This window comes from Ceratotherium simum, chromosome 30 (genome assembly GCF_057802395.1).
Source record: "Ceratotherium simum simum isolate JZ-2026a chromosome 30, ASM5780239v1, whole genome shotgun sequence".
Lineage (NCBI taxonomy): Eukaryota > Metazoa > Chordata > Mammalia > Perissodactyla > Rhinocerotidae > Ceratotherium > Ceratotherium simum.
In genome coordinates, this window is record NC_141929.1 from 5359451 (window position 1) to 5382536 (window position 23086).

General features: G+C 39.9%; 1 protein-coding gene across 2 annotated transcripts in view; it reads right to left on the reverse strand.

Moving 5' to 3' along the window:
- The window catches only part of USP10 (ubiquitin specific peptidase 10), a 72658-nt gene that overhangs the window by 26130 nt on the left and 23442 nt on the right, over positions 1-23086 (reverse strand). The window contains exons 2-5 of one of the 2 annotated variants that reach the window (XM_087419852.1): positions 15124-15240; positions 14775-14843; positions 8462-8522; positions 2460-3503 (exon numbers count right to left, since the gene is read on the reverse strand). In XM_087419852.1, the coding sequence (XP_087275978.1) occupies positions 2460-3503; positions 8462-8522; positions 14775-14843; positions 15124-15183 (1234 nt within the window). In that variant the 5' untranslated portion in view covers positions 15184-15240. The remainder of the gene's footprint in view (positions 1-2459; positions 3504-8461; positions 8523-14774; positions 14844-15123; positions 15241-23086) is intronic. The other variant, XM_087419851.1, reaches the window with a different exon arrangement.

The following is a 23086-nucleotide window of genomic DNA, read 5'->3' on the forward strand; positions in this document are numbered from 1 at the left end:
CTCTTTGGCGGCCTGGGGTTCACAGGTTTGGATCCCGGGCGTGGACCTACTCACCACTTATCAAGCCATGCGGTGGCAGCGTCCCACATATAAAGTAGAGGAAGATGGGCACGGATGTTAGCCCAGGACCAACCTTCCTCAGCAAAAAGAGGAGGATTGGCAACAGATGTTAGCTCAGGGCTAATCTTCCTCACCAAAAAAAAAAAAAAAAGGCTCTGGATATTGTTATTACTCTAAGAACTCAAACAATAAACTTGATATCTGAACTGTTCCCTTCTCCCTCTTTCCCAAAAGTTAGTAAGTAAATGATAAACATAAAAATTACTTTCTCAGTAGAACCAGTTAGATGCTAATGCAAGTCAAATTCTATGATAACCAACATCAATAGATCTTTTAATGGAGCCAGAATTTCACAGCTAAACGCTGCTTAAAGTAAGTGGCCCTACGCTTAAAAGCATGCCCATTAAAGGGAAGTCTGTGGTCGTGGATCTGACTTACAACAAACTGAACATATTTTACCATTTTTACAAAGTAAATCTCTAAGTAGAACACGACAAAAGGAAAAAAATTCCAAATGCCACTTTACTTAAGCTCTACATGATTCCAAGAGTTATTAAGTGTGACTACTATCACTGAGTTATTTTACAGGACGTAATACTGAAAACCGTCAGCATCTACATTCTACACTTCTAAGCCTCAATCGACAAGCTCAAAAGAATGAAGTATTTTAAAAGGAACTACACTTTTACCCAGATAATTAAAACACTTTTATAACTGGCCTAATCAAAACAGGATTAAGAAAATAAATCTGCTAGGGAGGCATGGGGGAACAGAATACATCAGTGCAAATATAACTACTTGGATTGTTTGCAGCAACGCTCTCCACCAATACACGGAACTGAGAGTGTCTTACCGCACACTGTCTTACAAAGCAGGTTAACAGATTTTAGCAGGTTACTTAGATTTTAACATAAGCAGAACACAGCAAACTATGTATCAAACCACATTTAAAGTAACATGACTAGAATGTTTTAAAACATTTAAAATGAAGCTTTTCTTTCTTTTTTAAATAAAGATTGAAAAAATTTCCCAGGAATAGGAGGTTTTCCTTTGTGAAGTAGGAACAAAGGTATAATTACAATGTCTTCATGACTTTGAACTTAAAACACACATTTTAAAAAGCATCCCACCACACATTTCTCATTCATTATAGGTTAAAAATAAACTTTTAACTTAAATGATCTATAACAAAGGTTCATGCAGTCTTATCCTAACTATAACAACATTCCCTTGCAATGAATACATTCTGAAAGTTATAATAAAGAAACTACCCGGCTTTTAAAAATATATATGAAGCTCAAAATGACTGGCCTATTAATTACCTTCTCATTTTAAGAGAACTCCAGGCACCAAGATATTCAAAATTAAGTATTTTGTATAAGAGATAAAATGCTCACTTTTTTCTTTTAAAGTATTGCTTGCTGTCACCTTACTGCCATCAAAAGAATGTGTTTTCTACGTGATGGAGTTCTGACCGTTCATCAAAGGGCATGCACTTTGCAGCTTGCTACTGCATTCATCCTCATCCTGGAAATGCTGCCAGGCGTTCCAAAATGTTAAATCAGAAAATATCACATAAAACATACATGAGACCACTTATTTTAACTCAGCTAATGGAGCAAGAATCTGAAGAGGTGGCTACTAAACTTCTTGGTACGATGAAACCTGAGAAATATCTCTGGCTTCTTAGATACCTATAAACATCCACACTCCTCTGTATTTCTGACTTCCTACTTGAACTTAAAAAACAACTGCAAATTATGCAGCTTTATATTTTTATTGTGAATGGGTCCTACTTTTGAGCCTTAGCACTTCAAAATAAAATGTTAACTTTGGGCTGAACTGTTAGTTTTCCTTTTCCTGTCAAGAGCTGACCTTGGCGTGCTAAAACTGAGTAAAACCCATTTATTCAGTCCAAAACAGGCATTAAAAAGAAAAAACCCAAATGCTTTCTTATATCTTAAGAAATGGAGGAAAGAAACAGTGCAAAGTGAGTTCACATCAGGGATTCCCATACCAAAGGTGTACAACAGCTATAACACAGAGGACAAGTCCAATACACAGTCACACAACGGGGCAGAGCTACTTAATCAAAAGCAAGAAATGGAAACGTTAATTTGTCAATAGAAAAGGACTGGTAATAGACAAGGATTTTTCTCTTAACATAAAGGTTATGACACACCCCCCCCCATTTTGCTTATGCATCATTTTACTTTTAGATAACATTTAAGGCACACACGTTCTTCAGAAATTCCTATTAACACACAGGTAATCCACTATTGCTCTGGGTAATGATCTATCACCACAGTTTATAAGCCCAAACTGTCTCAAACTTCTCATTCAACAGGCAATGAGATCTGCTCCCATCTTCACTTCGAACTGTATCTTTTCAACTATACCTGCAATCTTTATGGCTACAGGATCCTCTGAAACTGGAACAAGCCCTTCCTTGACTTCGGCCTGCTTTTCAGAGACCAGAGGAGATGTGGCAGGAGGGGAATACTTAGTTTCCACAGAAGCCACAGGTGAGGAGGAAGAGGGCTTAGAATCATGAAAAAGACTGGCCCATGACTTAGCAGGCTGACTGGCGGGAGCAGCGCCTGCAGCAGAGGCCGGGGCGTCAGCAAGAGGGGAAGCGCTCTCGGCTTTAGCTGGGTCGGAGTCTGTGCCTTCCACAGTGTGCAACTCCACCCCGTTGGCAGCTGTGCCCTCACCCAAGGATTCAAGTATTTGTCCATTAGCAACTCCAAGGTTTTCAGTAGTATCAGTCCCAACATAAGGCTGAGCCACAGCTGTCCTCAACAGGCTGTCCCTGCCAGCCTCTGCAGGGAGGCAGGATTGTTCAAAGTCAGCCCCAGGGCAGCCCTCAGGCTGCCCTGCAGTCCTGGTATCGCTGTCGAGGGCTCCAGGGAAAGAACCACCAGGCACAGCGTCACTGACAAAGTCCGTGGAGTCCTGAGGGCTGCTACAAGTCCTGGGTGTCCCCGACGGGGGGACATCGCCCATCAACTCTGCATCCTCTGTGCCTACACTGTTCGGGACTGCTGGATTGGCATGGCCATTGACCAGGGCTTCTGTGGAAATACTACCCTCACCGCCATCTTTCAAGTAACTGTAATACCCAGGTGGACGTTTTTTCTTCTTTTTACGCTCCCTTTGTCCCAGACCACCAGAGGCGTTGTCATTTTCCAAAACTTCTGCCTCCACATTAGAACTGCCATCCAGAGCAAGCGCAGAGCTTGGGTACTGGCAGTCAATGGAGCTGTAGTTCGCTTCTTTATCCAGGTCATCAGGGGTCTTTTTGGAAGTTGTGCAACTAAGAATAAATTCAGGGGCCTGAGGATTCAATGTGCTTGAAATACTGTAGCTGGGAGTTCTCGGCAAAGCGTCATTGGGTTCAATTACTTCATTCACACCAAACTCAATTCTCTGATATTCCTGTCCTGTTTAGAAAGAAAACCATCAGTAATTATCCCATTAGTTAAGAACACAGCTATACAAACTAGAAAAGTCTCAATAATTTTTTATTTTCTTTTTGAAAACTGAAACCTTGAAGTCTTCTCCTAATTAATAAAGCTATGACATATCTGTGCTGAATAAGTAATTTGCTGAAAATAAATAACTATAAAATTATATTTAATTTGGGAATATGAAAAACAGAAGCCTGTATTTACCTTCCACTCTCAGAGTAGCTAAGGGAGACTTTCAGAAGTTAGAAATTAAAATGAAATTATAACAAAAAGCAAATAATATTTTGCCTGTCTAAAAACACCCCTCCTTAGCACCCCTATGTTCATTGCAGCATTATTCACTATAGCCAAGACATGGAAGCAACCCAAGTGTCCCTTGACTGATGACTGGATAAAGAAGATGTGGTATATATGTACGATGGAATGCTACTCAGCCATAAAAAAAGACAAAATCATCCCATTTGCAACAACATGGATGGACCTGGAGGGTATTATGTTAAGTGAAATAAGCCAGAAAGAGAAAGACAAACAGTGCATGATTTCACTCATATGTAGAAGATAAACCAACACACAGACAGATAGAACTGTCTGGTGGTTACCAGGGGCTAGGGGGGTGGGGGATGGGCACAAGGGGTGGAGGAATGCACGTATATGGTGACTGATAAACAATAATGTACAACAAAAATTTCACAATAAATAAATAAATAAATAACATCCCTCAATGAAATCTGACTTTGCTATATATACAGCTTCTCTAGTTAGTGCAATTTAATAATTCAAAACATATGAACTACACCAAGAATTAAGGCTCTATATAAAAGTGCACTTCAGAGGCACTCTTTCGAATTATCCATCTCCTGATAATCTCCACTGACAACATTAATTGAAGTCTGAAAATAGCCTTGCAAGAATGCATGTAAACATCTACTAAATGAATTCATATTGGATTAATTCCATGGGTGGTGAGAGTACTTGCAAAAATATTAAAAGATAAAGTTAGCCCTGCGAACTTTAAAAATCTCTTTGCAAACTTCAATACTTCCTGCCAACTGACAACAATCTATATATTCCATCAATTCTAAGATGTACATTTTTTCATAGTTCACACCTCTGAAATTAGGGTGAGTTTTAGAATCACTTGTGTCTTTCAATAGATGCCAAGCATTAATGTCATCTTATATTTGATGAAATAGTTATAAATTTTGAAGTTAAGGAAAAGACACATGCCTTAAATTATTTTTAGTGCACAGCTGAAGATTTCTCCAAGTCTAGTATAAGAGGCCAACTTTTTTTCAACGTACGTATTTCAAGCAAAAGAACCTTAATACCAAGAGTCGTGTTCTATTACAGAGAACTGAATATATTTTACCTTGGAAGTCTTTTTATAGAAGGAAAAATAGAGCCCCAGAGCGGAGCCAGTTAAGTGCAAGTTAGTGGGGGGCCGGGGCCTAAACAATCTCCTAATTCTTCATTTGTTTCGATATCACACCCCCTTGGGAGGGAGGGGGGAAGATATACCTGCCCAACAACAAAAAGAAGTTCCTGAAAAAAGAATACTAATGATGATGACACCTAACAGCAAGTTTATATAAAAAGCCACCAATATGACAATTTAAATCCTCTGGCTCCTGAGCACTAATTTTCTGTTTCCCTACTCTGAAAAGAATTACCAAAGAGAAATTTATTTCTCTATTATTATACCTAAAGGTGAAGTGTCCATTTTGCTTCCAGGCATCACCTATTTCACGACGTTTCAAGGGTGCAACGCTGCTACATGGACTGAAATGGATGTACCTGAAGAAGTGAAGAACACTCCACGTGGGGAGGCTACCCTTTGGAGACTGTGGTGTACGTTGTGAATTAAATTAAAAATTAGTACACACCATGTCATGTAGCTTGTGCAAGATTTTGATTATCTCCAACAGACACAGTGCCTTCCACATCTCAATTCTTAATCTTATCATATCATAAAACATTCCAGAATGTGATGTGACGTTAATGGAACTATTTCAATATGCTACAGCTATTATCAAAACATTCACCCAGAACAGCATCTGATCACATCACTGGAAGACAGATTCCTACCCAGAACAGTTCCTTTTCTTATCTAGGAACACTCGTCATGGACACATATGTCACTGCACTGCAAGGCAGAGAGGTCAGCACAAAGCCCAATCTGCCAGCTGGAGGAGTCGGGGGAGGCCTGCAAACTCATGCTTTCAACAACCCAGTCGATATACTGGGTAAGTGGGAACTCCACGCTCGGCACATGCAGGCAGTGGGTTTGCTGGGGGAAGGAAAACCAGCTTGAGTAAAACCATGACATCCTAACACAGCATTTCTCTAAGTCCGCTCACTGCAGCACACGCAGTACAATGGCCCGGGATGCCTGGATGGGGTCCCGCAGTGTGCGACGTTCAGAGGCACCCAGGTGATTCTCATGCCCACTACTACTTGAGAACTGTTGATTAAGTGGCTTCCTCAGGGCCGGCCCGTGGCTTAGGGGTTAAGTGCGCGCGCTCCGCTACTGGTGGCCCAGGTTCGGATCCTGGGCGCGCACCGACGCACTGCTTCTCCGGCCATGCTGAGGCCGCGTCCCACATACAGCAACTAGAAGCATGTGCAACTATGACATACAACTATCTACTGGGGCTTTGGGGAGAAAAAGGAGGAGGATTGGCAATAGATGTTAGCTCAGAGCCAGTATTCCTCAGCAAAAAGAGGAGGATTAGCATGGATGTTAGCTCGGGGCTGATCTTCCTCACAAAAAAAAAAAAAAAAAGTAAAAACCTTAAACACATATATACCTCAAGATGGAAAAAGATGTAAATAAAAAATAATTTATAAGTGGCTTCCTCAGCTGATTTCCACAATCAATTCTTAGCAAGTTGATTCAATAATCATGAGCACCTAGCTATGTGCAAAGTGCTTATCATGGGGATACAGAGATTAGTAAGGCAAGGTCCCTGCCTCAGGGAGTTACACTTACTAGGGAGACAACACATGGGACTGAAGAAGACAATGCAGAGGGAGGGTGAGATGAGTCCTCAACAGCTTGACAGAAAGAATGCTTCCGGACACAGAAGAAAGTGGTCAATTTCAATCAGAAGCTATAGAGAGGTCAGTGGAACTGGCACGAAACTGAATTTGTGGGGTGAAGGGGAGCATAGGCTATTTCAAGCTTTAGGAACCGACTCAAAAATGCAGAGGTATAAAAGCATGCCATGAGGAGGAGCCCCTGCAAAGAGCTTGCTGAAGCTGGCTGTGGTGGGAGGTAGAATAAATCATTCTAAATTATTCATCCAAAAACATGTTGAGAGTCTACAACATTCCAGATACTACAGAAATGGATGAATTATGGTCCCTGCCCTCCATAGCTGAACTCAACATAAACAGGGAGGCAGATTCATTACTGCACAGGGGGATAGGCACTGTAAGAGAAATAAAAGTAATGGAGACACAAGAGGACAGAAACGCCTCAGAGAAAAGGGGGCCTTGAAGCTGGCCTGTCACTAACAGTGTGAGCAGGTGACAAGATTCCACTTGTGTTTTCAGCAGAATAAAAGACAGAGTTGAGGGAAGAGAGGAGTGAATGGAGAAAAAGAGCCAAGAAGCAGTAACTGCACAGGGAGGACAGCCTGGAAGGAGGGGCGTGGCGTGAGAAAGAGGAGGAGGAAATGGACTCGAGGAGAGCGGAATCGGGACTCTGCATGCTGGGAGGAGGAGTTGGTGGAGGCTGCAATCTACACCACAGTGAAGATGGTGGAGCCACTAACTGAACTGAAACAAAAGAGTAACAGGAAAGAGAAAATAATCAAACCCTTCTAAGCACTGAGTAAACATCTGCAGCATGCTTACTATGAGCAAAGTACATGGAGAGAGAAATCTGACTGACTCTAATGAAAAAGCCCCTCCAGGGGCTGGGCAGCCCCAGCAAGGGCGTTTGGGTCCCCCTAGCTTCATTTACGTTATTTTCGTCCTAAGCCATCATTAGAACCGCTCTTTCCCTTATGGGCTCCTACATCACTGTTTCTTTTAAAACTGCTAATAATTTTAGATATAATCACTTTCTGATTTTACCATAGAGAAAAAGTTTGGATAGCCTTTTCAAGATTTATATTTAAACCTAAATTATAATTAAACCACTTTCATAGATCTGACCATGCTAACGAAACTGGGAACCAAATCCCTGGCTCTCAAATAAAAGGTCTGGCTTTCAGCTTCTCCAAGGCCAGCAACGGCCTTTAACATGATCCAACTGAAAAATGGTCTACACAGATCTGACTTGTGCGATGGCAACCTCCAATAATTAAATGAGCCCGCTGTTATTTAAACACTGGGTGCTTAAACAACACAAAATCACAGCATCTCAATAAGTACCATCTCCACTACTCAGCTCAGTGTCTGTGACAGAGGCCAAAAACAGTAGCAAACCAGGAGGTAAAGAGGTTACCTGAATTCTCAAGAGCATCAGCAACAGACAGAGACAGAAAAGCAAACTGCAGAAACCAAAGACTGGAACTGCCCCTGAGGCATGCAAAGAGCACACCCCAGAGACTCGCCAGCTCTGGGCCCAGCAGCCCCCACACCAGGCGGAAAGCCCCCTTCACAACTCTTACAGACAGCACTCACTATGCAGAAAGAACATACCCGTGCCACTGAGAACTGTGAGGAAAAACAGAATTGAACAACTATTTCCTTAACTAAACCTTGAACATCTGATACCCTGAAGCACAGAATAAACTTTAATTCATTAGTCAAAGTGGTTCAGTGATAAAACCTGCTATAGTTTACAGCAAAAACATCAAGCAGTAAGGGAATGTTTACTCAAAAAGTATGAACAAACAGGAAACGCTGCCTCCAGGTAGCCTGCCCCCCAGCACGTACGGCCAGAATTCACATCAGGGGAATACAGGAGAGAACTGGCTTACCATCAGGTAGTTCGTCTGCAGCCTGTGAGCCACACAGAACTGTTCCATTGTACGGAGGAAGCTGCACAGGGAAGTGGAAAACAAATTTTAATTCAACAAAACGTTAAAATCTGACACACACTATTTCATGAAAGCAACACTTCATTATAACTCTTTATCCATGCCACTTCTTCTCATGACATTATTTTTACCAAAATAACACACATGGAGAGATAGTAAAATTCAATCATCTTCATTTAAGAAAAAAACACCATAGGAATGCTTTTAAATATTTATTGTTATTAAACAGATCCAAAAATGAGGCAAAAAACAAAAATGGACTCCAATAGACATGTAAATCAGCTAGGATAAAATGCTTAAGATACATCCTTTGTTCTACAGGATGTTAGAGACTGCCCCCTTGTGTTTGTCCACTAGTAAAGACGACTCTTAGGGAGCGCCTGTACTTTATGTTCGGGATCACCCTGTGTGTCAGCACAGCCAGCAGAGGCCAGGCCCATGGCAGAAGGAGGCGAAAGCCCACTGGGAATGGGAAGTCTGGTAATTGAGGCTCCCTTTTTAACACGGTGCCTTAAAAAACCGAATTAACAGCTGGAAATCACATTCCCTGTTTGGAAGAGAGAAAGCAAAACAGCAAGTGTCTGACCTCTTTGTAAAAAGAAGGGAGAGTATTATGAATACATCAAATTTTTCTCCTTCCTAGCTATTTCATAATATTGAAGAGTTGGAACTGTTTCAAATGGACATGTTTGAGATGAGGAAGTTTAGGATGGTAAGGGGTAAGGTAAATGCAAAGATAACTGCTACCTGAAGGCAAAACAAAACCATGACATCCTAACACAGCATTTCTCTAAGTCTGCTCACTGCATCACCTGCAGTGCAATTGCCTGGGGTGCCTGGATGGGTCCCGCAGTCTGCGACATTCAGAGGCACCCAGGTGATTCTTATGCCCACTACTACTTGAGAACTGCTGTTTAAGTGGCTTCCTCAGCTGATTTCCACAATCAACTCTTAGCAAGTCGATTCAATAATCACAGAGATAAAAGCTTATCACTCCAAGTAACCAAGTTCTCTCCCCAGAGAATTAATGACAAATAAGAAGCTAAGAAAACACAGTGATTCAAAAAGTGAATGCTCTCAGGACTTGAGACTGCACACATTTCCACCACACAGGGGCATCCAAGTATTCATCACAGTGACACAAAAGGAGAAAGCATTCTGTGTGGTGAAATGGACTACACTTGGCCTGGCAGCTGCAGTGCAAAGACCATTCCACTACCATTCAAACACTCGCAGCAGGCGCTCCAGCACTTACTGCCGGAACGGACCTATGGAGCAGAAAGGTGCGTCTGAGGAAGCCAGGAGTCAGGTTCATGTCCCTCTGCAGTCACAAAAGAAGTTTAGCAAACTCCCATACACAGAATGCCTTCTCTTTTTCTATCAATGACACTAGGATGCCCCCTGGTGCTGGAAATGTTAAGGAGCTAAAAGCGTTTTGTTTGTTTTTTAAAGCACACAACATCTAGTTAAGTGGTAGAGGCAGGATCTGAAAGACTACCCAGCTGACTCCAGGGCGTGATACCGCCATTTTCTGTTAGTGTGCTTAAAACACTTATTTTGATTTACTAATCTGGTAAGAGTGTACTTGTGGGAGTTACTAAATACTGAAATGAGTTCCGGCACAGAAGAAACGTGTGTGTGTATTTCTTTCTCTAGAGGCATATGGCTCCTTTAATTCAAAACACCTCTGCCACTCATAAGATGTCCCTTAGTCTGTGGTAATTGAGTATAATAAATACACAGCAGAATAAAATTATAAGAATTGTTCTAAGTTCCCTTTTTAACTATACAGCTAGTTAAAAGAACACAGAATTTAAAAATCAAAGCAAAAACATCAAATCTCACAAACAAATGCAAACTGAGCAATGTAAAAAACTGAAATCTAGTTATATTAGATACAAAGTCAAATCAACTTAGTCTGAAAACAGTGCTACTGTCTTGTGAAGTCAATACTTGGGCCCTTCAGTAAGAAGGCAATGCTTTAAAATCTTTTTGCGCTGCCACTATTTGTTCTGTCAACAGGACCCTCATGAACCCTGAATCTCTCCTCTGAAATCCCATTAAGACACCAAACCACTGAGAATAACTGTCTTAACTCTGCATTACACTACACACACACACACACACACACACACACACACGTGCACGCGCCTATGGCCTGTACTATGCTATCCTGGGCTTGTTTATTCAGTAACTGGTTGAGGTATACGTGTTGCCTCCAATGCTGTGATTCTGGGAAGTTTCAAGAACAATGAGCATTCTCTCCCTATTTTGAACACCAATAACATGATTATGACTGGGATTCAAAACATGCTTATTCAATAAGTTGACTTTATTTTTTCCAGTTGGAGAAATTCATTTTTAAATCACCCTGGCTTATAAACTAGAGCACAGCTTTAGAAAAGATATCAGTTACCTTTTATAAATTTACCCTCCCATTTAAGAGCACATACAAAAATCAGTGGAACTTGTTTCTTCTGATTCTGTTAAACCAAGGACCACCCTATCTTCCCAGTGGCAAGCTTTCAAACAAGCAAACTAAAAAGGAGTCAAAACATTCTCAGCTGAGGGGTATGATGATTTTTGCAGAAAGAGAGAACTTACACATTTTAACACCCTACATTTCTCAAATTTTGATTTTTCAATTCTGGGCCTCAAGTAGAGAAAAAATGCTTTATCAAGTTCCTTATAGCCAAAAAAGTATTCCAAGAATAGGGCTGGATTCTAATTTGTGCCATGGCCACATGGAAGGAACAGTACAGGTACAAGGTGCAATTCTTTCACCTTCGAGATGAAAGGCCAAACAAATGACAATGCAGTGGAAGTGAGGTATCATTCCTCACACACCCACCATCCAACCACACACCACCCCATTAAACAGTCCATGTCCTATTGTGATTATACTATTATTAAAATCCAAACCCCTGAATTATAATAATTATATACTGAGAAAGACAACTCAGCCCGATCACATTAATTAGCCCGCATTTCCCTTTTGTAGGTTACTGGATCATACGTGATTTTGACAGACAACACTTGTCATACCTTCCCCCAAACTCAATGCATGCTCAAAGGCAAAAAAACCAGAAAATCCCCAAATAAGCTCAGACATACTAAGATTTCTGGCTATAACTCATTTTGATGAGAGAGAGTCACTAATTACTTTCGCAAATAAAAAGTCTGACATAAGTCTACCACGAAAATCCTTCATATCTACTAACATTTGGTACTCACTAAATGTTATCACATCATACATTAATGATTTCCCAATATTTCTGTGAGGTAAATAAGTATTCTCCATTTTTCAAATTAAAAAAAAAAAAAAAAAGAGGCACAACGAGATGGAGGAAACTGCCCAAGACTGCTGGCCCTGTTTAGGTCGCAACATGAGGAAGGAACCCAGCTCTTCAGACTTGAAATATGACACATCTTCTACTTTCATATCGTGGGAAAACGTAAGTTTGTATTCTGACACTGACCTGCAAACAGGCACTCACAAACCCACACATATGCACACACCTGAGAAAAGCTATAACGTACACAAATTCGGCTTTATCATTTTTTAAAACCTTAATCTCAAAGAACACAGTTAGATTGTGGTGTTCCTCGCAACCATTTTACTGTGATTCAAAGACAGAAAGTATTTAAAATTTGAATTACTAGTAGAGTATTAACAGTAAGGCTTGAGGAATATGGGATCTGATTACATTTTTCCTAATTAACTGTTTTTTAATCAGAAAAAACTAAACGTCAATCTTTATTCTACAGAATTCTAAAATGCATAAATATATTTTATTGCCTTAGGAAATACAATAAATAATTTAGCTTTCACTATTTCCTAGCTCATATCCTCAGATTCCTTAAAATCATAACTGTTAACATCAATGAGCACAAGAGATAGAGATGACACTGAACTGAATTTACCCATTTTCTAAAATGAAATGTAATATAAGCTTTATTTTCTTTGATTTCCTTCTTTTTCCTAAAGTGAAGGAGAAGAAAACAAGTAACAAATCTTTCCTACATCTGTATAGTGTAAATACTGCTTTCAGTATGTTCTCATTTAATCCTACCTCCACAACCCTAAAAAAAAAATTTAGAATTGAAGCAGTCAAGGTGAAGAGGGAAGGACTTGCCAAGGTCACATGTAAGTGGCCCACTCAGACCCCAACCCTGGCCTTTGACTCCTATGCTAAGGAGTCAGCTTCTCCTACCCCATTTTATCAAATAACAGAACTCCCTACATAAATATTTAATACATGTGCCAACAGACAACTGTGTATCTTTATCAGGGGTTCTAAAATTAAGGGATCTAAAAGTTAACTAAGATTTAACTTGATGTACTTACTTCTCCCCCCTTTTTTCCTTTTCAAAGCAATTTAAACAGTTTTCATATTTAAAACATAAAGCTGAAAAATGTTCCAAATAAGTTTTTACTAAACTAAAACAGAAACCATTAATCACATAAGGAGTGGACATAAAAGACGACCTCAATGAATGGAGAAATACACCACAATCATGTTTAGAAAACCTATCATAAAGATGTTAATTCTCCTACAAATTAATCTATAATTTTAATGCAATTTCAACTGAAATTTCAATAGGATTTTTCATGAAACTTGACATGCTGATCATAAATTCCTAAGAAAGAGTTAAGGATGAAGGAGAGCCAAAATACTTGTAAGTATAAGAAGAGGGTGTGTGTCCTACCATCAGACTGATTATAAAGCTGAAGCAATTAAAACGTGGGGTATTGATACAGAGATAAAGCAAAAGGCCCACACAACAGGGGACCCACAACCAACCGAGCATATATGGAGATGTGCGACCTGACGCGGGGGCACTACAAATAAGGGCCGAGTTCTCAGTGCCACTCACACTGCCATGGGGGAGAGGAAGTTAGATCCCTACCTCACACACACAAATTAGTACCTCAATTTCAGTTATATTACATACTAAAGTGAAAACAAAAACCTTAAAACTTTTAGAAGAAAACAAATGTCTTTATTACCTCAGGGAAGAGAAGAATTTCTTAAAGATATTTTATTAAAAACCAAAAATCCACAAACCATGAGAAAAAAAAAATCAATGTATTTGACATTATAAAGATAAAAATGTACTGCCCTTACCCACCAAAAAAAAAAAAAAAAGCATCACATATGAAGTTTAAAAGCCCTCATGCCAGGAAGAGATACCCATAATATGCAAAACCGAAGATTATTACTCCTATAAATCAATAAGAAAAAAGATATGCCATTTGATAAAAAATACGGACAAGGGATACAGACGGGATAACTCATAGAAGCAGAAGTCTATACTGCCAATGGACATATGAAAATAATGAAATAGTGCTCAACTCTTTGTAATCTGGGAATGTAAATTAAAACAATGAGAATCCATTTATTACCCATCAGGTTAACAAAAATTTTATATATGCCTATATTGAGAATTACCAAGAATTTAAAAAAAAAAAATAAGATCAAGAAAACTCTTGTGCACTGTTGATGGGAACGGAGACTGTTAAAACCACTTAAAAAGAACATCAGCTGTCTCTAGTAAAACTAAAGATGTTTATTCCTTGCAGAACCCAGCAATTCCATTCCTAGGAATATATTCTGGGGAAACACAGAGGAGCATGAGGAGACATGACAAAATATGTTTATCACAACATTTTTGTAATAGTGGAAGAACTAAAGACCTAAATGGTCTTCAACAGAAAAAAAGGTAAATAAATCATGGTATGTTCCACCAATGGTATTTAGCAATTAAAATCAAAGAACAAGAACAAAATGTATCTGCATAAATAAATCTAAAGAATACGCTAGCTTAAAATAAAAAACTACAAAATGATGAATACAATATGAAACCATTTATGTGACATTTTAAACCACATAAAACAATACAACGTACTATCTGTTGCTACACAGGTATATGTAATAAAAGGCAAAAACCATAGCCAGGAAAAAAAACTTACCAATTTTAGCCGAGTTGTTATTTCTGGGGAAGAGGGGAATGAGACAGGAGAGGGGTACAATGGAGGTTTCAACTGTATCTGTAATGTTTCGCCATTTATAAATATAGCAAAATGTTAATATTAGTCAAATCTGGTTGGTGGGTTCAGGCATTTCTCATATTAGGCTCTGCACTTTTCTGAACACTTGAATTCTTTATCAAAAAGCATAAATTAATAAAAAGTAAAACAACCATTAATTTTATCTACACATATACTCAACAAAACAAAGTTTTGTCTTACCTCAACTGAACAGCGAGGAGTCACAAAGAACTGATTGAATTCATCAGGGCTAAAATCTCCAAAAATATACTGAAAAAAAGAGAATCACTGATCACATAAAATGCACAAATTATATACTTTTGGAAAAAATGCTATATATTATAATAATCCTATGAAATATTTGGGCCAGAATCCCCAAGACCCTTTCTCAGTTAAACAAAACAAGGGTCTGCAAACTGAGATTTCTAGGTGTAGTATTTTCCAATTACAAACACGAAAATACTACTTAGCCTTCTCCATAAATTGTCAAAGAAAACTCAAGTTGATAAAGCTTATTTTGAAATAGGTCGATTTTGTACACCAAACTTACAAGCAGAGTCCTGCTTGCAGGAGAATTTTTTTGGTTCACAAACATTTCCAGTTGTTCCATTTACCTTTCTGCTGACTCATGTCATTACCTCCTTTTCAGTTTTCTCTGCCATACATACTAAAGAAAAGCAGAAAATGTGGTTCAAATGGGGAGATAGGGAAATCCAAAAGAGCAAAATGTTAATGATCCTGATGAATGATCTTTAAAAATATATGTGATTTTTTATCTTAAAAGTGTACTGGAACATGACGCACAGATAAACATTATTCAATAGACACAAGCACAGTTGTGAATCCTCATTTCAGAGAATTCTAAATGTGACTTGATGGAAAAACAACTGGCTAAACTACATGGAAGCAAGTTTGGCAAGTGCCTAACAGTTCATATTCACCCTGGAGCTTCAAGAAATAAGTCCTAGACAAGAAATCAGTATGCCTAGATTTCTACAACAGAAAATCACTCGCTAGTTACTCATTCACTTACTCCATAACATTTAGAGCCTACTAAGCACCACGCACGATCATTGGCACCGGGGATAAAAATGGTACAGCAGAGTTGTGATTCCTCCACTCTAATGGAGCTGACAGTCCAGTAACTTGGAGGGAAATCTACAAGCATGTGATTCAAATATAACCAATAGCTTATTATTATACAAATGGATAATACCCACTATTACTGTAAATGTGAATAAATGGCAACTAACTCTCGTACCCTATTGGTAAGAATGCACTGATATTTCTGGGAACATTTCTGGAAGGCTCTTTGGCAATAGCTACCAAGACTGTAAATACATATTTAAAACCAAAATATCTTCATAAAATATTTACATATACTTCCAAAAGTCCACAAAGAAATTGTGCACTGACAGTAATGGTGAAAATAAGGAGAGTCCCAAAACAATCTAGAAATGGTCTTCTGAAACACTTTCACTGTGAGCTCAGTGAGCTTAAACTGTCTTATCATCTCCAACCTGGGGGTAAAGCTTATATTAAAGTCACTTAGGCACAACACCAAGCACTGGAAGGAAAAGGTATCTTTTAAGTGAAAAGGAAGCAGAAGAGAGGTGAGGGTGAGGTGTGTGTGAAGAAATGACACTGCTGACTAGTATTCTTTACAGTTCCACGGCAGATCGAGATCTTTAAGTCTAGATGTAAACCTTAAAACTTAGGAGAAAATTAAAAAGACAAGCCACAGACTAGGAGAATATATGTCTGACAACACAAGTGCCAGCAAGGACGTGAAGCAACTGGAACTCCCTACGTGGCTGATACAGATGCAGAATGCTACAGGCACTCTGGAAAAGAGTCTGGCAGGTTCTTATGTTACTTACCGAACAACCCAGCAATGCCACTCCTAGGTACTTATCCAAGAGAACTGAAGACCTATGTCCACAAAAAAACCCCGTATGCTGATGTTTACAGCAGCTCTATTCATAACCGCCAAAAGCTGGAAACAACCCAAATGTCCATCAAGTGGTGGATGTGGTAGTCTACACAACGAAACACTACTCAATGACTCTAAAAGAGCATCATGCTAAGTGAAAGAAGTCAGACTCAAAAGGCTACAAATGTTGTTTAATTGCATTTATATAACATTCAAGGACAAAATTATAGGCACAGAAAACAGAGCAGTGGTTGTCAAGGTCTGGAGAAGGTCTGATTAAAGAGGCACAAAAGAACTTTTGCGGGTGATGAAAATTTTCACAAGAGAATCCTGCTGGAGAAACAGCAACCACCTTAACTGCCAAGGAAACATACCCACTAAAATATGATTTCAGCCCTCATATATGAATGGACAACAAACAATCACAAGACATGTGAGGGGTAAATTAGGGGGAATTAAAATTACGGGAAAATGAGTGAGTAAACAGAACACAGAAACAGAAAAGAACTTAAAAAAAATTCTGATTTGTATCCTTAAAGCAATTCTAGCAGGTAAAATAAACAGAATGCCAAGAAAAAGGACCTATTAGAGAACAAGGAAGTGTCCACAGAAATCAGAAGATTATTAAATTTAAATTACTAAATTTACAAACTCAACAGAAGGTCTTAACAGCAGAATCAACAAGACTATAAAACAATGGAGCAGTATTTTGAAAGTTCCAAGAAAAAAGTATTTTGTTCCTAGAATTCTAAAGTATTTTGTTTTCATAGAATTCTATTCTATTGTGAAGATTATTACTCAAGTGCAAAAGAAAAACAACATTCTGACACCCCTACACTCTTTTGTTGGGGTGGGGTGGGGAGGTGCCTGCTTAAGAATTCCAGAAAAGGAACTCAAGAGACACAAGAGTGGTAAACAGAGAAAGAGACCCAGGACACTGCTGACACTGTAGCTGTGAGGTCTAAAGAAAACATGAAGAGTCACTACACTGGAATCACGCTGTTTTATTTAATACCAACAGCAGAAACGTTGCAGTAAAAGATCCATTTTATCTTCTCTTACGAATGGTAAGGAAGGACTCTACTTTAATTCAGAACGTGGGGAAGACATAAGGATGAAAACTGCAATGTTCTACAGGATTGTTAAGCTATTTTCTTCAGGCAGCTTTTCTTCTTGGAAAAATAAAAATGAAATGCTCGTTTAACACACACTTCTAAGCACATTCTCTTACTTGAGTACACATACAGTCTAAACTCTTTTAAAGAGAGAGATCTGGTTAACCCAGTAAGAGAACTAAAATTCCAAATGATTTAATAAAATCTGGTCAATAAGAGGGAGAGGGAGGAGGAAACGTGACTCCAAGCTACTCGCACACAAGCCTTCCCGCCTGCATGCAGGCCCCGGGGCCCAGCGCTAGTCCAGTCCCTGCGCTAGTCGGCTGGGCTGGGAGCCAACCCACAGCCAACCACTGGAATGCTTAGAAAGGTTCCGGAAAAGACTTCTTCTATTATTTTCAATTTTACTATTTTTATTTATTTCCGAAGTATTATTTAAAAACGTTGCTATAGATTGTAAATGTGCTTTTCTTACAACTTCATGTCAATAATTTCTCCACAGATATGCACCTTCAATCTGCTTACAAGAGTCACTAACTGGGGGAAAATGAGGAAGAGCTTGACGTACAGATCCGGAGAAACGTCCAAGGTACTGTTAAATGAAGAAAACATTCTTGCTGTAAAAAAGGGAGGAAAATAGAAATATCTACTTGTGTTTGCATAAAGAGATATTGGAAAAGGAACCCAGAAGAGGATGCAGCCGTCTACCTACCCAGAGCCATGCGGACCCCAAGTGGGGGGGAGTGGAGCGGGAGGGAGATTTGTTAGTTTGTATCTTCTCAGAGTTTTTAGTTCTGAACCATATTAATACCTTATCTATTCCAAAAATTAACTGTAAAAAGTCAATGTAAACAACAGAAATCATTGTACAACTATTCAAATATACCCATTTTGCAGAGATGTTATAAGTTTGCACCTGTTAGTTTCAAGATCTCACTGACAACAGATTAGATCTTGATGAAAACATTTAATCCAAGAAAGACACCATAAGCAACTGCTATCAACTATGCAATGCCAAAATATCATTTAACACTTGACAGTGGCTAGCCAGAGCTGTTTTGAACTCCAAGTAATTTCCTTAACACTGGCTCACATATATTAATAGACAACCCCGACAAAATACACGAGTCACATCCTCTTGCCATAATCAGATCCATTTTCAATCCTCAAATGCATAAATTTTTGAAAGTGAGCAGTTACACTTCACCAATATAAAAAACAGCTATTTCAACTTTGTCACAGAGTTAAAAGAGGGGATCGCTAAGAAGCTGGTACCAAGGATTACGAGCGTCTCTGCAAGGGGTTCACCACCAGGAGGTCTGGTTAGGATTTCCATTTCCTGTAGAATGAGTATTCCCCATACACTCACGGCAGATAAGCTACATGTAGCTTCTTCCTATGTGTCCGCACACATATTACTTATTCTCAAACAGGAATCAAATGTAATGCAGTAACTGCAGACAAAGGGAGGCTTGATATCCGGGGAGCTCATTCTCAAAGGTCAGAAAAGGCCAAGTCCCTGAGGTCTCAGGCTAGGGGAGGCTCATGAATAAAAGGGAATTTCCTACCACCAGAGTGCGTGTAAAAAAAGGAAAAACATTTCTTTCTAGGCCTCTTTGGTAACCGTCCAAACATTCATTCAGAATGATATCATAAAATGTCCCATATAAACTTGAGGCAATGACATCATCCAGTGCTTAACAAAACCATCTGCATCATTCAAAATGATTACAGGAAGTATGCTATGAAGAAGCATTTATTATCCACACTGTTTCATAAAGGCAAATACGAATGTGGCTTATAAAATAAAATTTAGCTTAAATAAATTTATTGGGAGAAAACAGGTAATTTTTTGATATCCTGATAAAACTACAAAAGCAAAGAAAAGGCCAAATATTTACTCAATAGTAAATCCCAGTGAGTGGACATAAATTACATTGCCCTGCATTTTAGTGACAATTATTTAACTAAAATTATATCTGACTAAAGGCTGAATCAACACAAGTGTTGTGACACTAAAGAGTTTATCACAGAAATTCAGGACAGCCAATTGCCATTAAAATGTTCAGCGTTCACCACCTCCTTCTCCAAAAGCCTTCCTAATTTTCAATCACAAATTATTTTAGGTGTTGGGCAAAATGAAGAATGTTACCAAAAAGGGGGAGGCAGGGGACTGTGCTCTTCAAAAATGTCAATGTCATGAATGGCTGTGGAAAAGTCCCAGATTACAGGAAGCTCAAGAGACATGACAGCTAAGTGCAATACACCTGACCCTAGACTGGATCCCGTCCTGAAAGGGAAATGCCATAAAGGAGATTATTAGGTCGACTGACAAAATTAGAATATGCACAGGAGATTAGAAAGAAGTATTGCATCAGTGCGAACTTATGAAAGTGATAACCGTCCTACCGTGGTTATGTAAGAGAACATCTCTATTCTTAGAAAATACACATTCATGCATACAAGGGTAAAGCGTCATGGTGTACATAACCTACCCTCAAATCTCAGAGGTGCAGAAAAAACTGTATGTGCGTGTGCCTGTCTGGGAACACCTGTGTGTATTGTGAAGAGACAAAACGCAAGTGTGCACAAGCAAACGGGGTTAAATCTTAACAGGTCAATCTCGGTAAAGGAGTAAATGTACTTTTGTACTATCTTTGCAACTTTTGTAAATTTGAAATTCCCAAATATAAAGAGATTTTAAAAAGCCAAAGCTGGGCCGGCTCCGTGGCTTGGCGGTTAGGTGTGCGCGCTCTGATGCTGGCGGCCCGGGTTCGGATCCCGGGAGCGCCCCGAGGCACCACTTCTCCGTCCAACGTGAGGCCGAGTCCCACGTACAGCAACTAGAGGGTTGTGAACCTATGACATACAACTATCTACTGGGGCTTTGGGGGGAAAAAACTGAATAAATAAAAATCTTTAAAAAGCCAAAGCTGCAAACACTCAGTTGTGAGGAAAACCTTTACCCTTCTCTTCATGTGAGTGTTGAAACGCTCTCCTTCCTCTGGAGGATTAATAAATATATTTTAAAGTCTACTTTTAGGGAAAAAATATTGTAGGTGTTTGGGTAAAAAAGGATGAAAATGATTCTGTGCCTGATTTCACAGGATTTCTAATCTAGTGGGGAAGAAAATGCTGCTGACAGCATGAATTAGTTTTGTCCTGTAAGAGCAGAGGTGAGATAAAACACCGGACAATTAAGCCTGCATGGGAGACTAAACAGGAGGAACAAGTGTGTTCTTTCTTGTATTTCCAAAGCCCAGAGCAGGGCCCGGCACATCCTCCTGCTCAATAAATGGGTGCTGCGAGGATAAAACAAAAGAAGGTGCCTGAAGGCCCTCAGCTAGCCACACAGCATTACAGAAAGGTTTATCTTGTCATTAATGACCCTACTCTTCTAATAGCTATGCCAAATTCTGTAAGGCAAAGCTGGAAATTCCCCTGGGTTTTAAGCAATGCCCCACCCCAGAGTTAGAGGAATAATGGAGTCAAGAGGAGGAACAAGAAAGCAACATCCATTGCTCCTTTCCCAGCTGCTGTGATGCCCACAGGAAAGGCCTGCGGTCAGGGCACACACCACAAGAACTTTCGGCCTCTCCACCCCCCTCCTAGGGAAGCGAGCCTGTGAGGTGGGGCAGCTCTTCTCCACCATCACCAGGAGCTGAGCTCAGCTCCCGCTCATTTCTAACTGACCCTGCTCAGGCTTTCAGAACTCCCACTATTCACATGTTGGATTATTTTCTGATCCTTTCGAGATAGGACATTAAAAAATATATACACATATAAGAAACACTCCAGGAGAAGAGGGCAAGCCCACAACACAGTTAGGATGGAAACAGGACACCTCACTGAAGCAGAGCCCCTGGGCGGACCGCTCTGGGTTTCATCTTCTGGAGGAGACCAGAGGCCAAAGAGAAGGGACTGGGCAAAACTGGAAATACCAGTGTTCCTGCTAAAGGAAAAGCAAAGACACAATCTCAGCCCAAGGAAGGTGAGAAAGAGAGATGTTTACCGTTCCCCTGCACCACCTACAGCTCTCCACAGATCTAATGAAGCCACAGGAAACACCACTTTCTGCACAACCCAGGAGAATCAGAGGACTACCACTACAGCATGGCACTAGGGGGTGCTGGAGAACAGCATGCTGAGCCTTCAGTCAAACTTCCCAAAATTTCATCTCCAGAAACACAAATAAATGCCAGTCATGTGTTGTTTAAGACTAGAATACAGGTCGGCCCCGTGGCTTAGTGGTTAAGTGCGCGCACTCCGCTGCTGGCGGCCCGGGTTCGGATCCCGGGCGCGCACTAATGCACCGCTTCTCCGGCCATGCTGAGGCTGCGTCCCACATATAGCAGCTAGAAGGACGTGCAGCTATGACATACAACTATCTACTGGGGCTTTGGGGGGAAAGAAACAAATAAATAAAATCTAAAAAAAAAAAAAAGACAAGAATACGTTCCGAGAAATGCATCGTCAGGAGATTTCATTGTTGTGTGAACATCACAGAGTGTACTGAAGAGGAACAAAATTTGCCACCCCAAAATGTCTCTCTTTAACATGAGGATTATTTCAGGCAGATTATTTTTAAGAAACAATAGACTCAAAGGTTTTCTTGTTACCTCCCCCTTGACTGCCTAAAAGAATTCAGATAAAAAAAACCTGTCTCAGGAAGCAAGCTCTCACCTTAGCATAATGTGAACTATGGGGTAGACAGGGAGGAACCTAGAAAAGTCTGTTGGGCTCCCCTCTGTGTTCTTCTGTTTCTGTGTGGCCAAACACTTGTTTTCCAAACGTTTGCTCCTTTTCACCTACCTGTGAATTGTCTTCCTTCCCTTTGAAGTCCCTGAGTCTCCCCTCCCCCAACATCTTTTGTCTTTACCTGAGGATGGTATTTAAGATGAGGGCTTCAGCCATTTTGGTGAGTTACTCAGTCTTCTTGGGTTTCTCCCACGTATGTTATTGTTTGTTTTTCTCCTGTTAATCTGTCTCATGTCAATTTAACTCTTAGACCAGCCAGGAGAATCTCGAAGGATAGAGGAAAATTTCTTCCTCCTCTACAGTACTTAAACAAACCTAGATAGTACAGCCTACTACACACCTAGGCTTTATGGTACTAATCTGATGGGGCCACCATTCTATATGTGGTCTGTCATTGACCTAAACGGCGTTATGTGCCACGACTGTATCAGGTGCCACCAAATCAATGTTCTCTGCCTTCAAAAGGATTCACGGAAATAAGAAATCAGCCTCTGGGGTAAAAAAAATTAAGAAACAAAGGCAGTGATCAATAAACCCTTTCCTGAATGTGCATCGTACTTCAGTTGCAAGGCAGTCAGACAACTGTGACTCCAGCTCCAGGAATGATCTGTGTATAGACGCAAAGCCAAGCCTCACGGGGTTAAAAGACAAAACCAAGTCACAGCTAACAAACAGCTGAGAAGTACAAAGTCTTCTCCCTCCTTTCC